The following is a 17,403-nucleotide window of genomic DNA, read 5'->3' as shown; positions in this document are numbered from 1 at the left end:
TTCTCGGACTTGCTCTAGACTGCATTCTGCCACTATATGACCATCTAAGAGCCAGCGAAGCCTCACCACAGACCTGAAGCCCTGAAGCCCGGGAACTCCATTTCGCAAAGCCCTTCAAGGTGCCTCTTGGCTTTCACCAGGAACATCTACCAGTGATCTCAATGCCGAGACACGACAGGTGGCGGCGGAGAACTACATTACCCAGAGGAATGTGCGGCGTGCGCCGGCAGCCAGTTGAACCAATGAAAGCCTAGCAGAGGCGTTTACGCATTACGTGTGGGCGGGACTTCCGCCAGTGCCATTTGTGGCGTCATTTATGGTTGCCTTTGGATCCGTTACCTGATTTTATGGTCCGAGAGCGCTGGGTCGGTACTCAGGTGACAGAACAGAAAAGCGCGATAACAGGTGTCCCGAGTGCACAGAGGCGATAGGGAGGCTCGACTGAGTCGGGCTGCAGACGCCAGTGCCCTCGTCTCCGTTCAGGTCATCCGCCGCTCCCGGGCCTGCTCCTCGGGCCGCTCCCCGGGCCGCTGAGCTCGACTCAGGTGGATACTCATCCCCGGGCCCTCGCCGGCTCGACCTCACCTTCAAGTGCCGAAGCCCGGACGGAGGGGCGCCTACTCCAGTCACTGCAGGGCAGGCCCCCATGTCTGGTGGACCGGGGAGATCTCTTGTGGGGCCCCCGTTTCGGCCGGTGTGATTAGGTGTGTGAGAGAGTTCCCGTCTGGGGCCAGCACGTACAACGGCATGTAAGTGCTACTGAGTGGACCGAATTGGGGAAACCCAGGGTATCTTGTGTCTCCAGGGAACAGAGAGTGAGGTGGAGCCTCACCTGGAATGGCAGTGGAGTAGCTGGAAGCCATGGGAGGTTGTGAAGAGAGGACGGACGGGAGGGTCATGCCCAGAGTTAAAAGTTTAAAGTTGGGAAAAGCAGGATGTTGAACTGAGGCAGAGGAACCGGCGAGGAGACCACTGCAATAGACCCTAGTTGAATTACGGTAAGAACTGAACCAGAGGGGTGGCAGCAGAGATGAAATGAGATGAGATTCTGGGTGGATCTCAAAGATAGAGGTGATAGGATTTCCTGCTGCATTGAATCTATATGTGAGGAAAAGTGGGTAGTGAAGGTTCATCTCATGGATTTTTGCCTGCAAATCTGAAAGAATGGACTTGGGGAAGTCATCAAAAGGAGAAGGTTTCAGGGAGAAGATCACCGGTTGGATTTTGGACATGGCGATTCAGAGGTGTCACAAAATAGAGGCATCACATGACTAGGTGGGTAAGTTCCAAACATCAAGGAAGGTAGCTATTCTGCAGCTTTGAAAGGGATAGAAGGTGTGGACTGGATGAGGGCATGGTCTGAGGGTCAGATTGAATATGAAGTTTTAATGTTGTTGTTTCAGATAGGATCTGTGGTGAAGAAGGGGAGGGTTGAGACTTGGAGGGCAGACCATTGGTGGGTCCATGAGCCTGATATTCCCTTTAGATAGGTATAGACCTGTAATAGGAAGGATAGTGGCCTGTGTTTGCAAAAGGGAGAGATGGATAGGATAAGGATCTGGCCTAGGATGGAGACTGTGGTGTGAGGTGATTTAGATTCTGCACCTGCAGACTCAGCAGACCCTCATGGGCACTCTCTATGGAAGAAGGAAATGTCAGACAGTCTAATACTTTGGCAGTTTTGTTGAAAATAAATTGACAATATATGTGTGGTTCTATTTCTGGACTCTATCCTCTTGCTGTGTCTATCCTTTTAGCAATACTATACTTTTGATTAGCATAGCTCTATAAAAATTCTTAAGATAAAATCTTTCAAATTTGTTATTCTTCCAAAAATTTGTCTTGGGTATTCTTGATCATATGCATTTTCATATGAATACTGGAATCAGATTGTCAATTTCTAAAAAAAAATCACCAAGAAATTGATAATTATAGGAATCTGTGGAACATTAGGAGAGAATTGACAAATTACAATATTGAGTCTTTAGATCCAGAAATGTATGTCTCAGAAATGTTTTATAAGTGTTTTATAGCTCTTGAATGTATTTTGTTAAGTATATTTCTAAATATTTCAAACTTTGATACTACTGTAAATGACATGGTTTTTCAATTTCCAAACATTCTTTGTATATTGACCTTTTATCCTGGGACCTTGGCCACTGTCATTTATTAGATCTATTAACTTTTTAAGTAGGTAACTAAGGATTTTATAGATGTCATCTATAAATAATGACCATATTGGCTCTTCCTTTATAATCTGCACACCATTTATATTTTTTATGTCATTGGCACATACTCTGAATGTAATGTTATATACAAGTTGTGAGAGTGGACATCCCTGCCTTAATCCCAATATTGGGGGCAAAGCATTCAGATTTTTGCTATGAGATATGACATTAGGTTTAGGTTTTTAATAGCCATCCTCTATCAGGTTGAGGAAACCTCCTTTAGTTCTGACACCAATTACCCAGAGTTAGCATCAGTCTCCACAGGTTTAATGGCTCAGTCTGCTGCAAGACTGCCCACATTTCAGATGTCAGCCGAAAGTCTCAGGGGCCACCTGCAACTCTGACCAACTGGGTATAATTTGGGGGGTTCCTATGGCCACTTTACATTTGATAATTTGCTAGAATGACTCACAGAACTCAACAAAAGTGCTATCTATACTTATGATTCCAGTTTTGTTATAAAGGATAAAACTCAGGAATAGCCAAATGAAAAAGATGCAAAGGGCAGAGTTTGGGAGGGCCTCAGATGTGAAACTTTCATGCCCTCTCCCTACAGAGTTGAGGCACCTCACCCTCCTGGTACACCAATGTTCACCAACCAGGAAACTCCACCAAGCCTGTGTCCAGTTTTGATCTAGGGTCCCATTTTGTAGTCGTGATTAATTAAATCACAATCGCATGACTAAATTCAATCTCTGGCCCCTTTCCTCTATCCAAAAAGGAATCTGGCTAAAAGTTTCAATCCTCTAACTACAAGGTTAGTCATTCTAGTGACCAGTCCCCATTCAGAAGATTTTTAGGGGCCCACCATGAATCACCTCTTTAGTATAAGACACTCCTGCCAGGTGCATGACTATAGTCCCGGCTACTTGTGAGGCTGAGGTGGGGGACCACCAGGTTACCTAAGGAGGGGTGAACTGGCCCAGGTTGGAAATGGAGCAGGTAAAAACTCCTGTGCTGGTCAGTAGTGGGATCATGCATGTGACTAGCCACTGCACTCCAGCCTAGGCAACATAGCAAGACCCCCTATCTCTTTCTGTATGTATGTATACACACTAAATAAATAAATATATATTTTCAAAAAGACACTCCTCAAAGAATTCCAAGAATTCTGAAACTGTGTGCCAAGAACCTGGGACAAAGTCCTATATATATTCTTTATTATACTATACCTTCTATTTAACATAGATTAAGTTCATAGATTTTCAATCATTAAACCTACCTTACTTTCTTGATCTCACTAGTATATAACTTATTGTCTGTCTTTCTCTCTCCATATATATGTGTCAGATTTAATTTGCTAAAACTTTGTTAAGATTTTTTTGCGCCCACATTCATGAATATTGGTCTGTAGTTTTCTTTTAGTACCACTACCTGGTTTTGATAGCAGAGTAATAATAGCTTTACAAAATTAGTTGAGAAGTGTTCCATCCTTATTATTTTTCTGGAAAAGTTTGATAGAGTATGAATTATTTGTTCATTACATATTTGGTAGAATTCATTAGTGAAGCCATCTTGGTCTGAAGTTTTCAGTAGGAAGGCTTCTTACATTTATACACAGATTTGTACTACTAGCCATCTGGAAATACTAATCAAGTATCTTTAACAGAGGATTTTTCAGATTATCTGTTTCTTCTTGAGTAAGCCTGGTTGGTTGGTATCTTTCAGGAAATTTTTGTTCTCTAAATTTCAATTTATTGAGAAAGAGCTGTTTAAAATAATCACACATTATTTATGATGTTTCCAAGTATCTAGTACTATATCATCTTTCCTTGCTCATATTTGTAACGTGATTTTTGTCTTTTTCTCTGATATGGCTGGAGGTGTATCAGTTTTACTAACTTATTCAAGGTATCTGATTCAGAGGTTCAAAAATTTTCTTGAAAAAGAAAAACTAAATGAAATAACAAAGTATATGAAACTGATTCTCAATACACTGAACATCAGACAAATAGTGATCTATAGGGACAAACAAATGATATGATAAATGAAGGACCCTGGCTTCCATGTTAAAAAATAACAAAAGAAGAGAAATGAAATCCAATAAAAGCAAAAGGTAATAGTAAAGGTCAGAATGGAGGAAAAAGAAATAAACAAAACAGAGAAATTAATGAAACCAAGTGCTTTAACAACATCAATAAAATTGATGAATCTCTACAGTTAAACCAATCAGGATTAAAAGAGAAATATAGACACTACCAGTATCAGGAATAAGAGAGGTGGCATCACTATGAATTCTACAGGTATTAAAATAATAATGAGAGAATATTTTGAAAAATTTGACTACTTAAATGAAGTGGACAAACTCCTTGACAAAAACAATCAAAGTTCATTCTAGAGATAGAAAATAGGTAAGTAGATAAATAGAGAGATGGACAAATGTATAAATAACTTGCACAGCCCTCTATCTACCATGGAAATTAAACTTGTAGTTAGAAACTTTCCCACAAAACAAATTCTAGGCCCAGATAGCATCCCTGGTGCATTCTACCAAACATTTAAAGAAGACATAATGCCAATTCTTCACAAACTCTTCCAGAGAGAGCATTTCTTGAAGAGTAAGGAATACTTCCCAACTGATTATGTAAAGCCAGGATTATACTGATACCAAAGCCAAATCTAGGCTTTAAAGAAAATCAGACACTAACATTGTTCATGAACATAGATGCAAAAATCTTCAAAAAAGAAAAAAAAAATTCAACAATACATTAAATAATAATACATCATGACCAAATGGGGATTATCCCAGAAATACAAAGTTGGTTTAACATTTGAAGATCAATGTAAGTCACCATTAAAAGACTGAAAAAAGAAAAACACATGATTATGGTCACCAGAGTCCAAAAAAACTCCCTACAAATTCCTACCTCCTTGTACTTTTTACCTTTGTATAGCTCCCTTTCACCTTTTACTGGAATTAGTCAGAGAATACATCAGAAATGAGGGTACATCACTTTCATGTTTAGGTAATAACAGATGCTGTGGTTTGATTATAATATGAGTTCTCTCCTGGATCACTTGCTTTGGAACTATTTTTCTACAGTGGAATACTCCTAGCCAAAGTACGAATGAAAAGAAATAAACTACTGAAACACAGAACAACAAGATGAATCACTAAATAATTATATACAGTTGAAGAAATCAAATACATTAGAGTACATATTAAATTACTCTCTACATATAAAATTCTAGGAAATGCAAACAAACTACAGTGACAGCAGATCAGTAGTTGTCTAGGGATGGGTGAGAGGGAGAGATTATAAAGGGAATCAGGAAAATTTTGGTATTACAGGTGCAAATGTGTATCAAAACTTATCAAACTGTACACTACAAATATGTACAGTTTATTGCAGAAAATATTAACTGTTCTGACAGTGACCTTAGCTATAGGAGACACAGGTATAGGAGTCCTGAGAATTTATGTAAAGCCTTATAACTCATAGTAATGGAAATATGTGCAGATATACCTTTAGAAGGGTCAGTTCCCCATAGTTTGCTGTGGTTTCCCAACTCCCCATTAATCAGTGTCTCTGTACCAATTATGATTCCTACCTGGGCCTTTTAGAGGACACTCAGTAGCATCTGCCTATTGAATAATAAACTTCAGGAATCTGGGCCAGTCCCAGGGGATCAAGGTCTACTCAAGAGGCCTGGGGAATATGAAAAATCCTCTGGGAATAAGGGATTGAATTCATGTTGCTCCCAGATACTCTAGAAATTGTCACAACACACACCCAATGTTTAGGGTGACCCCAGTCACACAAATAATCTTGGCATATTGACCACAAGATTAGACCCATGAAGACTGGTATTCTTCCCTAAGAGAGTCTAAGCAGCAATGCAAGTTATGCTCACACTGGAACAAGAGCTATTATTTGCCACCCTGCTATCATCTCTGAGACACAAATCATTGCAGATCTCACAAAAGCTGGTCAACCCTTCATACTGGCCTAGCTCAAGTCTATTTTCACTCCAACCCATAAAGTAAACAGAATCCCCGAGATTAAAGGTAGTCTAAAAATTAAGGCATCTGTTGCAAAACCATAACAATACAATGCAGGTAATTGCAGGTTAGATATCTTAGAGGCACAAGTGCCATATGAGACCAAGAAAGTCCATGAAGAAGGGAAACTTTCTCTACATGTGGCCAGCAGAACACAAATCCCATCCTCCTGGGACAAAACTGGGTTGCACTCCTCACATTCATGCTTAAACCAGCTAGGGGGGAAGGAAGGAGAATCCTCAATGGGCTCAGACTACTGACAGTCCCTCTAAGGGAAGGACAAGTACCAAGGTCTGCCTTGTGAAGCATGCCAAGGTGACTTATACACCATGCAGGACTCAAACAGTGCAAAGATAGATGGCTTCTGTCAGAGGCATTGGCAGTGATGTAACTCCAGCAAGGGTCCTGGGCAGTTTAGAAAATGCACCATAGCCCCAGAATGCTTCCCACATAGCTGACATTCAGAAGAAGCTCCTCAGAGTACATGTTCGAATGTATGAAGTTCAATTTCTGGCTGATGGCTGCACACAGCTACTCTTGAAGCTTCTCTGTGGCGTGAGTCATGTTCAACAAGGAGATGGCATATTCCCTATACTAAGACCTTTCTCCACTGTGAATTTTCCAATGGCGGATGAGGGAAGCCCTTTGCCTGAAGGCCTTCCCACATTCACTGCACTTATATGGCCTTTCTCCTGTGTGAATTCTATGGTGTTGAACAAGTACATGTTTGTGGCTAAAGGCTTTTCCACATTCACTGCATACATAAGGCTTTTCACCATTATGAACCCTTTGGTGTGCAATGAGGTCAGAGCTCTGGCTAAAGAACTTCCCACATGCAATGCACTCATAAGGCCTTGCTCCAGTGTGAACACTCCAGTGTTTAATGAGTCTGTATTTGTGACCAAAGTATTTCCCACATTCACTGCACTCATAAGGCCTTTCTCCAGTATGAATACTCTCGTGCTGAACAAGTGTGGATTTGTGGCTGTAGGCTTTCCCACATTCACTGCACTTGTAAGGCCTTGCTCCAGTGTGTACTCTCTGGTGTACGATAAGGTTAGAGCTATGATTAAAAACTTTCCCACATATGCCACACTCATAAGGCATTTCTCCAGTGTGGATTCTCTGATGCTGAGCAAGTATAGGTTTGCGGCTAAAGGTTTTCCCACATTCACCACACTCATAAGGCCTTTCTCCAGTGTGGACTCTCTGGTGCTGAACAAGTGAGTCTTTGCGGCTAAAGGCTTTCCCACATTCACTGCACTTGTAATGTCTTTGTCCACTGTGAAAGGCCTCCTCACCCTTGGTATTACCATGTGGCTTCCACTCACTGTGAGGGGCATGGTGCTGGAAAATGCTTGAGCTGGTTGAGAAGTCCTTACAGCCCTCCCCTGTCATAAAAGGCATCTCTGACGGTTGGACAGGGCAGCTGTTAACAGGAAAGGCCCTGCTATCACCTTTTCTGAAAAGTCTCTCTCCACTGTGCTGCTTCTGGTGCTGGTGAAGGTTTGTACTGAACCAGAACTGCTTCCCACATGCCACACACATATACGGTTTCTGCCCAGAGTATGTTTCCTCATGCTCAGCCAAGTGCAAAATGTCCTTCAAGACCTGGCCACATGTCTCACAGGTGTGAACCTTCTTGGCAGAAGAGCCTTCCTTGGGAGTCCTCATCTGTGACAATCCTTCTTTAGAAATGCTCTGCTCAAAAGGTATCTCCTCATACTCCATTCCATGACAACCTGAAATCAGAGAACTGCTGTGAAAAATTGAAGCAGATGGGAGGCAGGCATCCTCATCACAAATGCGTGTCTAACACAACTAAGATCAAGGTCCCAGGACTGCTGTCGGGACAAGGGGGCCCACTTTCAAGTTGAGTAAAGGTCTGCTGTGCAATAGCTGGTTTCTAAAGGTCATAGAATAGAGGAGGCCTTGACTGGGAGAGGACACAACCGTGGGATACAGAACAGGAAAAAGAGGCAAGTTCTTCAATAAAGTCATTCACAATCGGATCTCCTTGCTGCTGCAGACAGGTGAGAGCTGTGCAGAAGGTATATCCATGCTCAAGAAAACCAAATTGCTACTAAGTCACTGGTGTTTAAGAACTCCTTTGGTTATGTGCACATGTCATGACACATTAAGTATAGGCCCATGCTGGAGAGAACTGCAGAGGGAAAAGTGGAGAGCAACAGGTGAGACATGCAGGCAGAGGTGTGGAATAGCCGGAGGCCAAAGGTCAGAGCATAAAAGCCAAGTATGTAAATGGGTAAGTGGACAGAAATAAAGTGTGACCAGTGGTCTTGGCACAAAAACAACTGTGGGCACAGAGAGGTATGGAATGATTTGAACCCAACCCTGATGTCACCCTTTTCCCCAGCTCCTACTCACCAGGGCCATTCCCACCTAGAGTCTCTCTGGCAATGGCTGGAGTCACGTCCACCCAGTCAGGTACCCAGGGCTCACTGCCCTGCTCCAGTGAGGCAATTACATGAGACATGGAAGATGCCTGTCCTAAGGGAAATACAGAATAGGTGAATGGCCAGCACTGGTCTGGGTGACCCACCCCACAGAGAAGAAAACTAAATATTATAAAAATAATCTCAAAGTAGGGTCTTGCAGGAATGGCCTAGTGGTCTCAGCAAGCAATAACCATAATGGTTCTTACACAATTTCTGGCACAGGCAGGCCACAGGAAATGTCAGCTAAAGGAAAGGGGCAGAAAACTGAGGTACAAAAGTGCCATGAATATGGACAGAGGCATCCAGTCAGGAAAAGGACAAGGTAGATATGATCTACTGGGCCAACAACAGGACACTTGACTCCTGGATTCATCCATGCAAGCCTGCTCTGGGACAGCAGGTATTCAGAGTAATCAGGAATAGGAGGCAGCAGTGCACACAGCCCAGGATCAGGCCCCATATGCAGAGCACCTACTCCAGGAACTGGGGAAGGAAGTAGTGCCCATGGCTCTTATGTAAGAAATACAAAGCCACCCCGAGAAAATAGGGAAGGGAAGGGCCCAGTCCAGGACACTGGGGTGGGTGTGATGGCCTTACCCAGCGAGGCCATAAGTGCAAAGTTCTCCAGCATCACATCACGGTACAGGAGCCTCTGAGCCGCATCAAGGAGCCCCCACTCGTCCTGGGAGAAGTACACAAACACGTCCTCAAAGTTCACCTGCCCCTGCCACAATGGAGAGAGCCAAATCAATGAGCAGCCGCTCTCCCAAGGACCTCCATGCATGCTCCACACATCTACCTGTACACCCTCCTACCTAACTCTTCAACTTGGAGGAAATACCAGGACTGGGTGCCATTGGTGTCTTCTCTCTCCTAATGGTCACAATGATCACTGTGTCCACCCACAGCAACCATAGGCAAGTGGGCAGGAAAGCACCATCTAAACTACAGGCCTAAGATACATGGCCCCACCCTTGAGTTGCTAAACTCTTGAGATCCACACTGAAAGTTACTTCTTCCACCTTTCTGCCAGCTAATTCCTCTGAGGTTGCTAAGATCATGCATACCACACAACCAAAGTTGGGCTCACTTTTCTCCCTTAAGCCCAGGGGTTGTCAGTCCACACTTTTTTTTTCACATGGACATTACTCTTGAGGTCACATCTATCTCACAACTCTGGCCCTCCATCCCGTCAGTGGTCTCCACCATCATCTTCCTGGCTTACTAACTGCACTACCACTGTGATGTGAATATTCTCTCTCTTAAACTCCAGTCTATACAATCATCTTCATCCTGAACTCCTCTACAGAACTGCAGTTGTATGTGTCGTGCAGCCCACTTGACACATCCACTCAGTGTTCTCTGGAACATCTCAGACTCTTCACATGGCCACAAATAAACTCTTGCTACCCACACTGAAAGTTACTTCTACCACTGACTTGCCTATTTCTGCTGATAGATGGACAAGTCAACAGTAGCTCATAAGGCCAAAAAACTTGGGGTTACCTCTTTTTCTCTCACATCAGTAAATCTGATCCAATCACTTCTCCTATCTACATAGCCACTCCTGTGGCCTATCCATTATCTCCACTCATCTGGAATTTTGTAGTAGCCTCCTCCCTGGTCTCCCTGCCTCCATCGTAAGCCTCACTGCATACCATCTGTTCTCCACTTGGCATCAAGAGGAGGCCATTAAGACCTAGGTCAGATCACATCCCTCCTCTGCTCCACACTTCACCTGGTCCGACCACTGTCAGAATGCAGATCTACCTCCTCAGCCAGTCATTTCAGGCCTGACTCCTGCCCCCCTGCTCTTGGTTGCTATCAGAGGTGGCAGAGCCCTGCCGTTTCTTTCCTTTTTTTTTTTTTTGAGACAGAGTCTCACTCTGTTGCCCAGGCTAGAATGCTGTGGCGTCAGCCTAGCTCACAGCAACCTCAAACTCCTGGGCTCAAGTTATCCTCCTGCCTCAGCCTCCTGAGTAGCTGGGACTACAGGCAATGTGCCACCATGCCTGGCTACTTTTTTCTGTACATATTTTTAATTGTCCATATAATTTCTTTCTATTTTTAGTAGAGACGAGGTCTCACTCTTGCTCAGGCTGGTCTCGAACTCCTGAGCTCAAATGATCCACCCGCCTTGGCCTCCCAGAGTGCTAGGATTACAGGCATGAGCCACAGCGCCCGGCCCCTGCCATTTCTTGAAAATTCCAAATCTCAGTCTCACCTCCAGGTATTTGCGCAAGCTGGCTCCTGAACCTGAAGCAACCTTCCACCCTTATTCCAATGGCTGCTAGAAAAGGAAACCCCTCCATATAGCCCCTGGCCTGGGCCTGGGACCCTGGGCTTGGGGTTTCTCCAGGGTTCCTAGACCCAAAGGATCAGAGAGTAGCAGGAAGGCATTTTATATGACAACAATCCTAGAGAATGTGTGGGGTGGGGGTGGGAGGTGTGATCAGTGAGAGCATGGACATTCTCCCCTCACCTGTATAGAGTCCATAATTACTTCTGAGATCATAGGAACCTGTGGAAAGAGGGAAACTGTGAGAGACAATCAACCATGAAGGAGTCTCAAAGGTTCAGGCCTATCCCATATTCCTGCCCTGTTACAAAATGACCTGGGGCTGTCCCTCTGCGCCTGTCTTTAGGGCCACCTCTTAACAACTGCGTTGCCCCGGACTAGTTCTCAATTTTAATTATGCCTCACATTCATCATCATACCCGCCCCCACCATGACCAACCCAAGTCAGTTTTCCCCTGAGCAGTGTATGGAATACTTTTTAAACCCTCAAATCGTGTCTCTCATTTGTTCAGAACCTTCCATGGCTCCCATCACCTTCAAAATAGAAACCCAGATGCTAAGATTGGCATTCCAGGTGTGACTACTTCTCGCACACCCTGACCCTTTCAGGTCCCAAAGACCCAGTTTTCCTGAATGCTCTGGCTGCGTCGAACCTCTAAACCTTTGCATGGGCTGGTCCCTCTGCCCATAACGACCTTCCACAACTCACCGTCCTGACCGCCAGAAATGGGACTCAACCACGAGTGCTCCCACTGTCCTGAACACGGGGGCCTGGGCTGCAGCAACCTAAGGAGCCCTTTAGGATTCAAAGATGGAGATCAGGGCGAGGCCCCAGGGACGCACCCACCTGCGCCGGGCCCATCAATTCGGCTGCCGCCATCGGGCCCCCGGACTAGGGAAAAGGGGAGACAAGTATGGGAACGAGGGATCCGCCGTCCAGGGCCCGCCCCAGCAGCCAGGTCACTCGGCAGCACCACTGCCGAGCCTCAGGCCTGCCTCTCTTCAGAGAAAACAGCGTCTTCTCTCTTTTTTTCTCCTTTCTTGTCCCCGCGGGTCTGACACTGTATTCCAGAGACGGCTCTGGGGGATTAATCGAAAAGCAAATAAAATGTCCGCCTGAAGGGGGACAGGAAGTCCCACCCCGACGTCTTACCCAAAACCGGAAACGCCCCTTCCTTGGGCCTTCATTGGCCCAGCGCCGCCAAGACTGCTGGGAAATATAGTTCTCACAGCACCCACGACAGAGGCCGGGATTCCGAGCGGACCGCTGGGGTAAAGGCCCAGCCACACCGCTAGGGGAGCCTGGAAAGGACTAGGCGGACCTTTCTCTTAAAGGAGCAGCGAATTCTGGTGAATGTAGTCTGTGACACATCACAGAAATGTTTAGAGACATTGTTTGAAGCTTCCTTGTGCAAAGAATGATCACCAAAAAATCATACGAACACACTATACGCTAATGTCATTCAGACTTCTTTAGCTGGAAGTTAATAAATATCATGTTGTTTCTAAACACATGTAGCCTGAAGCTCTAGTTTTGTGAGCCTCAGCATTTTAGGTCAGGCACAAGAGAGAAAAGATTCCAGACACAATTACAATGTGGAACATGGAGTAGGGTTATTAGGAGGTGTCAATGAAAAAGAATCCAAACTCTGTAAAATAACTTAAAGAGGTTTATTCTGAGCCAAATATGTGCAACCATGGCCCAGAGAGCCACACCCAACAAGCCTGGAGCAAGTAAGTGGTCTTGCCGTGGCTGGGTTACAGTTTGGTTTTATATATTTAAACAGCAAATAAATTTCTTAATACTCAAGGCCAAAGAAGTTTGATCTCAGGTGAAAGGTTTGCAATGAAAAAAGGAATGAGGATGAAGAGAGGTGCATGTTTTCATTGAAATAATTGCTCATCACTGTGTAAAACATAAATATATCTCCTTATGTAGTTAGAATGATGGAATTCCCATGCATAACCTCAGGAACATATGAATTGAAAGGAGACATTGCTCAATGTTTTAAATCTTTTATATTTCCAAGTGGAAAGTAAATGTATTTACAATACTATACAGCACTCTAATGTATTAAATGTTTGCAATTTCTTGCTTAAATATAGTAAATAGAATGAGCACATATACTTTTCAAGCTAGAAGAGGAAAGACTTGAATGTTCAAAAAATTAACTCACAATGAGTCACAACCCAAAAGCACAAATTAAAAAAACTGTACAACTTCTAAAAGAAAACACAGAGGAAAATCTTTGTGGTCATGTTAAGTAGATATTTCTTAGATATAAAACCAAAAATAAAACTGTAAGAGAAAAACTGATAAATTAGACTTCCTAAAAATTAACATTTTATAGTCTTTAAAAGACCTGTTAATAGGATGAAAGGATGAGCCAAAGACTGGGAGAAAGTATTTGCAAATCACATATCTGGGTGAGGACTTGAATGCAGAATATATTAATAAATCTCAAAATTCTATACTAAGACAACAAACAGGCCAGGTGAGGTGACTCAACCCCTCAAGGAGACGGGAGGGTCACTTGAGCTCAGGAGTTTGAGACCAGTCTGAGCAAGAACGAGACCCCATCTTTATGAAAAATAGAAAAATTAGCTGGGTGTTGTGGTGTGCACCTGTAGTCTTAGCTACTTGGGAGGCTGAGGCAGGAGTTTGAGCCCAGGAGTTTGAGGTTGCAGTGAGCTATGATCATTTCACTGCACTCTATTCAGGGCAACAGAGTAAGACTCTGTCAAAAAACAAAAACCAAAACAAAACAAAAACCGACATAAACAACTTAATAAAAAATAAATAAAAGATTTGAGCAGACATTTCCATAGAGAAATTATATGAATTTCAAATAAGCGCATGTAAAGTTGCTCAACATCATTAGTCCTGGGGAAAATGCCATTTAAAACTAGCATCAGATATTACTATGTATCCACTGGATCAGCTAAAATTTAAAATGCTGGCCACACTAAGTATTAGTGAGGATACAGAAGACTTGGAAAATTCATACACTGGTGGTGGGAATGCAAAGTTATACAATTATCACAGAAAATGGTTTCTTTTAAAATTAAACATACACTTACCATGTGACCCATCAATCCAATTCTTGGGTATTTACCCAAGTGAAATGAAAACCTGTGATCAAAAAAAAAATTACTGAGGCAAATATATAGTTTTTCTTTTTTTTTTTGAGACAGAGTCTCACTCTGTTGCCCAGGCTAGAGTGCTGTGGCGTCAGCCTAGCTCACAGCAACCTCAAACTCCTGGGCTCAAGCAATCCTCCTGCCTCAACCTCCTAAGTAGCTGGGACTACAGGCATGTGCTACCATGCCTGGCTAATTTTTTCTGTATATATTTTTAGTTGTCCATATAATTTCTTTCTATTTTTAGCAGAGATGAGGTCTCATTCTTGCTCAGGCTGGTCTTGAACTCCTGAGCTCAAACAATCCACCCGCCTCAGCCTCCCAGAGTGCTAGGATTACAGGCATGAGCCACCGCACCCGGCCTATGTTGGTTTTATTATTAACCTACAGTTTCTCACAGAAAAAGTCCTTAACAAATTAATGGATTAACAACTATGGTACATAGTTTGGAAGACTAGTCAGAAGTATAAAGAATAAAGTATTAATACACAAAACAAAGGTGAATCACAAATGCATTGCACTAAGTGAATGAAGCCAGACTGAAAAAGGCTGCATACTGTTGGATTCCATTTACATGACTCTGGAAAGTGTGCCCCTAAAACTCCAAGGAGGCAGAAATCACATCCATGATCCTAGGGCCAGGAGTAAGGGGAAGAATTGATTTAAATGTGGGATGGAATAGGAGGAGAGAGCTGGGAACTGAGTACTGAATGCACAATCACATCAGTTTCTTACATTGCTCCTTTCCCCATCCCCTGCCCCAGCTACTATGTCCTCCTTCCTGTTACTCCAACTCACCAAGTCTTTTCTCACCTGACCTCTTTGGAACTTGCTCCGCCTTTTACTTGAATAGTTTAAACTTGGCTTTGTAATGGATTAGGCTTTCTCATTTTTCTCAATTTTCAACTCCATAAAAGCTGCTCACATTTAGCCCATTTGAAAGAACAATGTCCCCAGCCCTCTGTTTATAAACATTTTCAACTCCTTCCTTGATTCAACCACTCTTCCCTCATATTGTCCCCTTTCTACATCCATTATTTTTACCACCATATTTACAACAACTTCTCATTTTTTTGTTCCATTCTAGGTCCAGTTTTCAGACAGAGTGTAGACTGAGCAAATTCCACAAAACCGGACCAGTATTTTCAAGGTTTGGCCTTTGAGGAGAGACTTTAGTGTATTTGGGTGGTATGTGTAGATAACTTTCTTCCAGTATTTTTAGTCATTTTTTTTTTTTTGGTGAATCACTGTTCAGTAGAGTAAAGAAATCCAGGTAAGTATGAAAGCTGGGATGCCTGTGGGAGCAAGGAGAGGGTTATGGCACTCAGGAATAGCTGTACTCTTGGGTGGTTGGTGATCGTTGGTTACCTGATTCCACTGGAGCTTCAGAATAGTGCTTGGTCACCAAGACAACATCTGCATGGGATGATGTCTTCTGGTGTAAGCCTGTGATTGGGTAATACTAGGTCATGGAGCTGCTTACCTGTTGTGAAGCAGAATTGCCCCTCTGAAATATCAGGCCCCTCTCTCCCTGAGGAGACAGTTCTATTTCCCCATTCTATAGCCTCTTTTCCTTCTGTCCACTTTTTCTTCTAAAGATAGTTCAGATGGAATGTTAGTTCTGGTTTTCTAGCAGAGGGGTCCTGACTTCAAGTGTCTAAGGACCAGATGGCCATATCCAGTGGAAGTCCAGAATTTCCAGAGCTTCTGGGTGGTGGATCATTCCATTAAGCTCTAATCTTGGGAAATCCGGGAAATTCCCAACAAAATCTGCTTGGTCGGTTTTAGCCCTCAGCCTTGCCTCATTCCCTGAAGCAGCTCGTGTGTTGAAGCTTGACCTGTAACTGGGCTCTGAGGAGCATCTGCCTCTTATGTTCTCTTGGGCAAGTTAGGCTTCCAAAACACTGAACAGCGTGGTTTCCAGCCCTTCAGGAGATCTGGTCAAAGGTAGGGCCTGGGCTTCAAACTTTGGTGTTCCCACTCTTTATATACATGGAAATATTCCTAAAGGCTGGAAATAAAAATGGATTCCAGAGGTTACAGAGAAAACCTATAGACACAAAATATGTTGTTTTATTTTGAAAGTATCTGCATGGAACTTATTTTGTGAATTCAATGAGATATAAATGAATTTTACCTAAGCTACATAATTAGTCTGTTCTTTCCTCACTGATCATGTTATTTGCATTCCACATATATATGAATCTGTTTTAGTCTGTCGACTATTCCTGTGACAAAATTAAACTGTCTATATAGACTTTTTCTTTATTTATTTTAAAACTGTCACACAATCAGTAGAATGTTCATTAGAGGTATACAGCTTTTTTTTTAAATAAAAGCCACATCTGGGATTCTCTCTGAACCTATTCTGGTTCAGGGGGCTGCCCAATAAAATAATAATAGTAAAATTTTTAAAAAGATACATCTGTGAAACAACCATCCATGATAAAACAGTTTGTTAGGCATCCTCTCTCCTCACATCTCTCGCCTGCCTGACACCCCTCCTAGAGCTGACACTTGCATGGCATTTTTGTTAATAATTTTGATAACCATTCTGTTAATGTCATTAGTTTTGCCACGTATGTAGGTTTCCCTAAATGATATGCTGTTTCTTATTGCCAGATTTTGAATTTTCTATAGGTTGTATTATACCATATGCAGGACTAGATTCTGTATAATATGTTTGTTAGATTCATCCACAGAAGTTCATGTCATGGTGGTCAGCTCATTTTCATGACTTACCCATAATCTGTTAGGTGAATAATCTGGAATCTACTCTTCTAAGGTGTGTTCTCAAGGAAGTGAGACATCTCTTCCTGTCCTTGGCTTAACAGGGGGAAGTTCCTCTACACCTTGTCCCAATCCTGTCAATGGGTCCATCTCTCCTCAGTCTCCTCCCCTCTCTTCCATGTGCCATATCATGGCCTGACTAAAATAACCAATGCTGAATAAAAACACCATGGCCACTGTGGAAGTGACAAAGAACTTGGGTCTCTCTCTATCCTATCACGTCCTCAATCCCAATATTGACTCACCTCCTCCTTTTCAGACTCAGCTAGTACTGAACACCTAGTTTCAGAAAGTTCCAAGAAGGAAGGAATGCTTCATCACCTTTTGTCCTTGTGAGTCACCCCAAGGCTGTGATGAAGTTGATCATTGCTCAGCCCACAAATGGAAGGGATAGGAGAGAATCAGGAAAAGGAGATTGACACAAAAGGACAGCAGTAAATGGTAGGGGCTGCAGTGAGACAACATATAGTAAAGGGTTAGCAT

The 17,403-nt window shown here is 43.1% G+C and overlaps 1 protein-coding gene across 3 annotated transcripts; it reads right to left on the bottom strand.

Annotated features, from left to right (window-relative positions):
• Positions 1 to 5,329: 5,329 nt before the first annotated feature.
• Positions 5,330 to 12,093, bottom strand: LOC123624569 (zinc finger protein 772-like). Of its 3 annotated transcripts, none has more exons than XM_045532505.1 (5): positions 11,837 to 12,093; positions 11,173 to 11,211; positions 9,288 to 9,414; positions 8,620 to 8,742; positions 5,330 to 7,973 (listed from the first exon to the last, which is right to left on the bottom strand). In XM_045532505.1, exons 1-5 carry the CDS (start codon positions 11,867 to 11,869, stop codon positions 6,826 to 6,828), a joined length of 1,470 nt encoding a protein of 489 aa, XP_045388461.1. In that variant the 5' UTR covers positions 11,870 to 12,093; the 3' UTR covers positions 5,330 to 6,825. The 3 variants fall into 3 exon arrangements, with proteins under 3 accessions (XP_045388461.1, XP_045388462.1, XP_045388463.1); XM_045532506.1 differs by lacking the exon at positions 11,837 to 12,093 and adding an exon at positions 11,699 to 11,825; XM_045532507.1 differs by lacking the exons at positions 11,173 to 11,211; positions 11,837 to 12,093 and having other exon boundaries at positions 8,620 to 8,737; positions 9,288 to 9,361.
• Positions 12,094 to 17,403: the final 5,310 nt, after the last annotated feature.

This window comes from Lemur catta, chromosome 19, assembly GCF_020740605.2.
Source record: "Lemur catta isolate mLemCat1 chromosome 19, mLemCat1.pri, whole genome shotgun sequence".
NCBI classification, from domain to species: domain Eukaryota; kingdom Metazoa; phylum Chordata; class Mammalia; order Primates; family Lemuridae; genus Lemur; species Lemur catta.
The sequence above is the reverse complement of the archived record's forward strand: the minus strand, read 5'-3'. Positions and strand labels throughout refer to the sequence as shown.

Bases quoted from the DNA above. Each gene is read 5' to 3' on its own strand.
- LOC123624569 (XM_045532505.1), bottom strand. From the start codon at position 11,869: ATGGCGGCAGCCGAATTGATGGGCCCGGCGCAG. The intron at 9,415-11,172 runs GTGAGGGGAGAA...CCATTGTGGCAG, and splicing joins TAATTATGGACTCTATACAG to GGGCAGGTGAACTTTGAGGA. The intron at 7,974-8,619 runs GTGAGTAGGAGC...CTCTGATTTCAG, and splicing joins TCTAGGTGGGAATGGCCCTG to GTTGTCATGGAATGGAGTAT.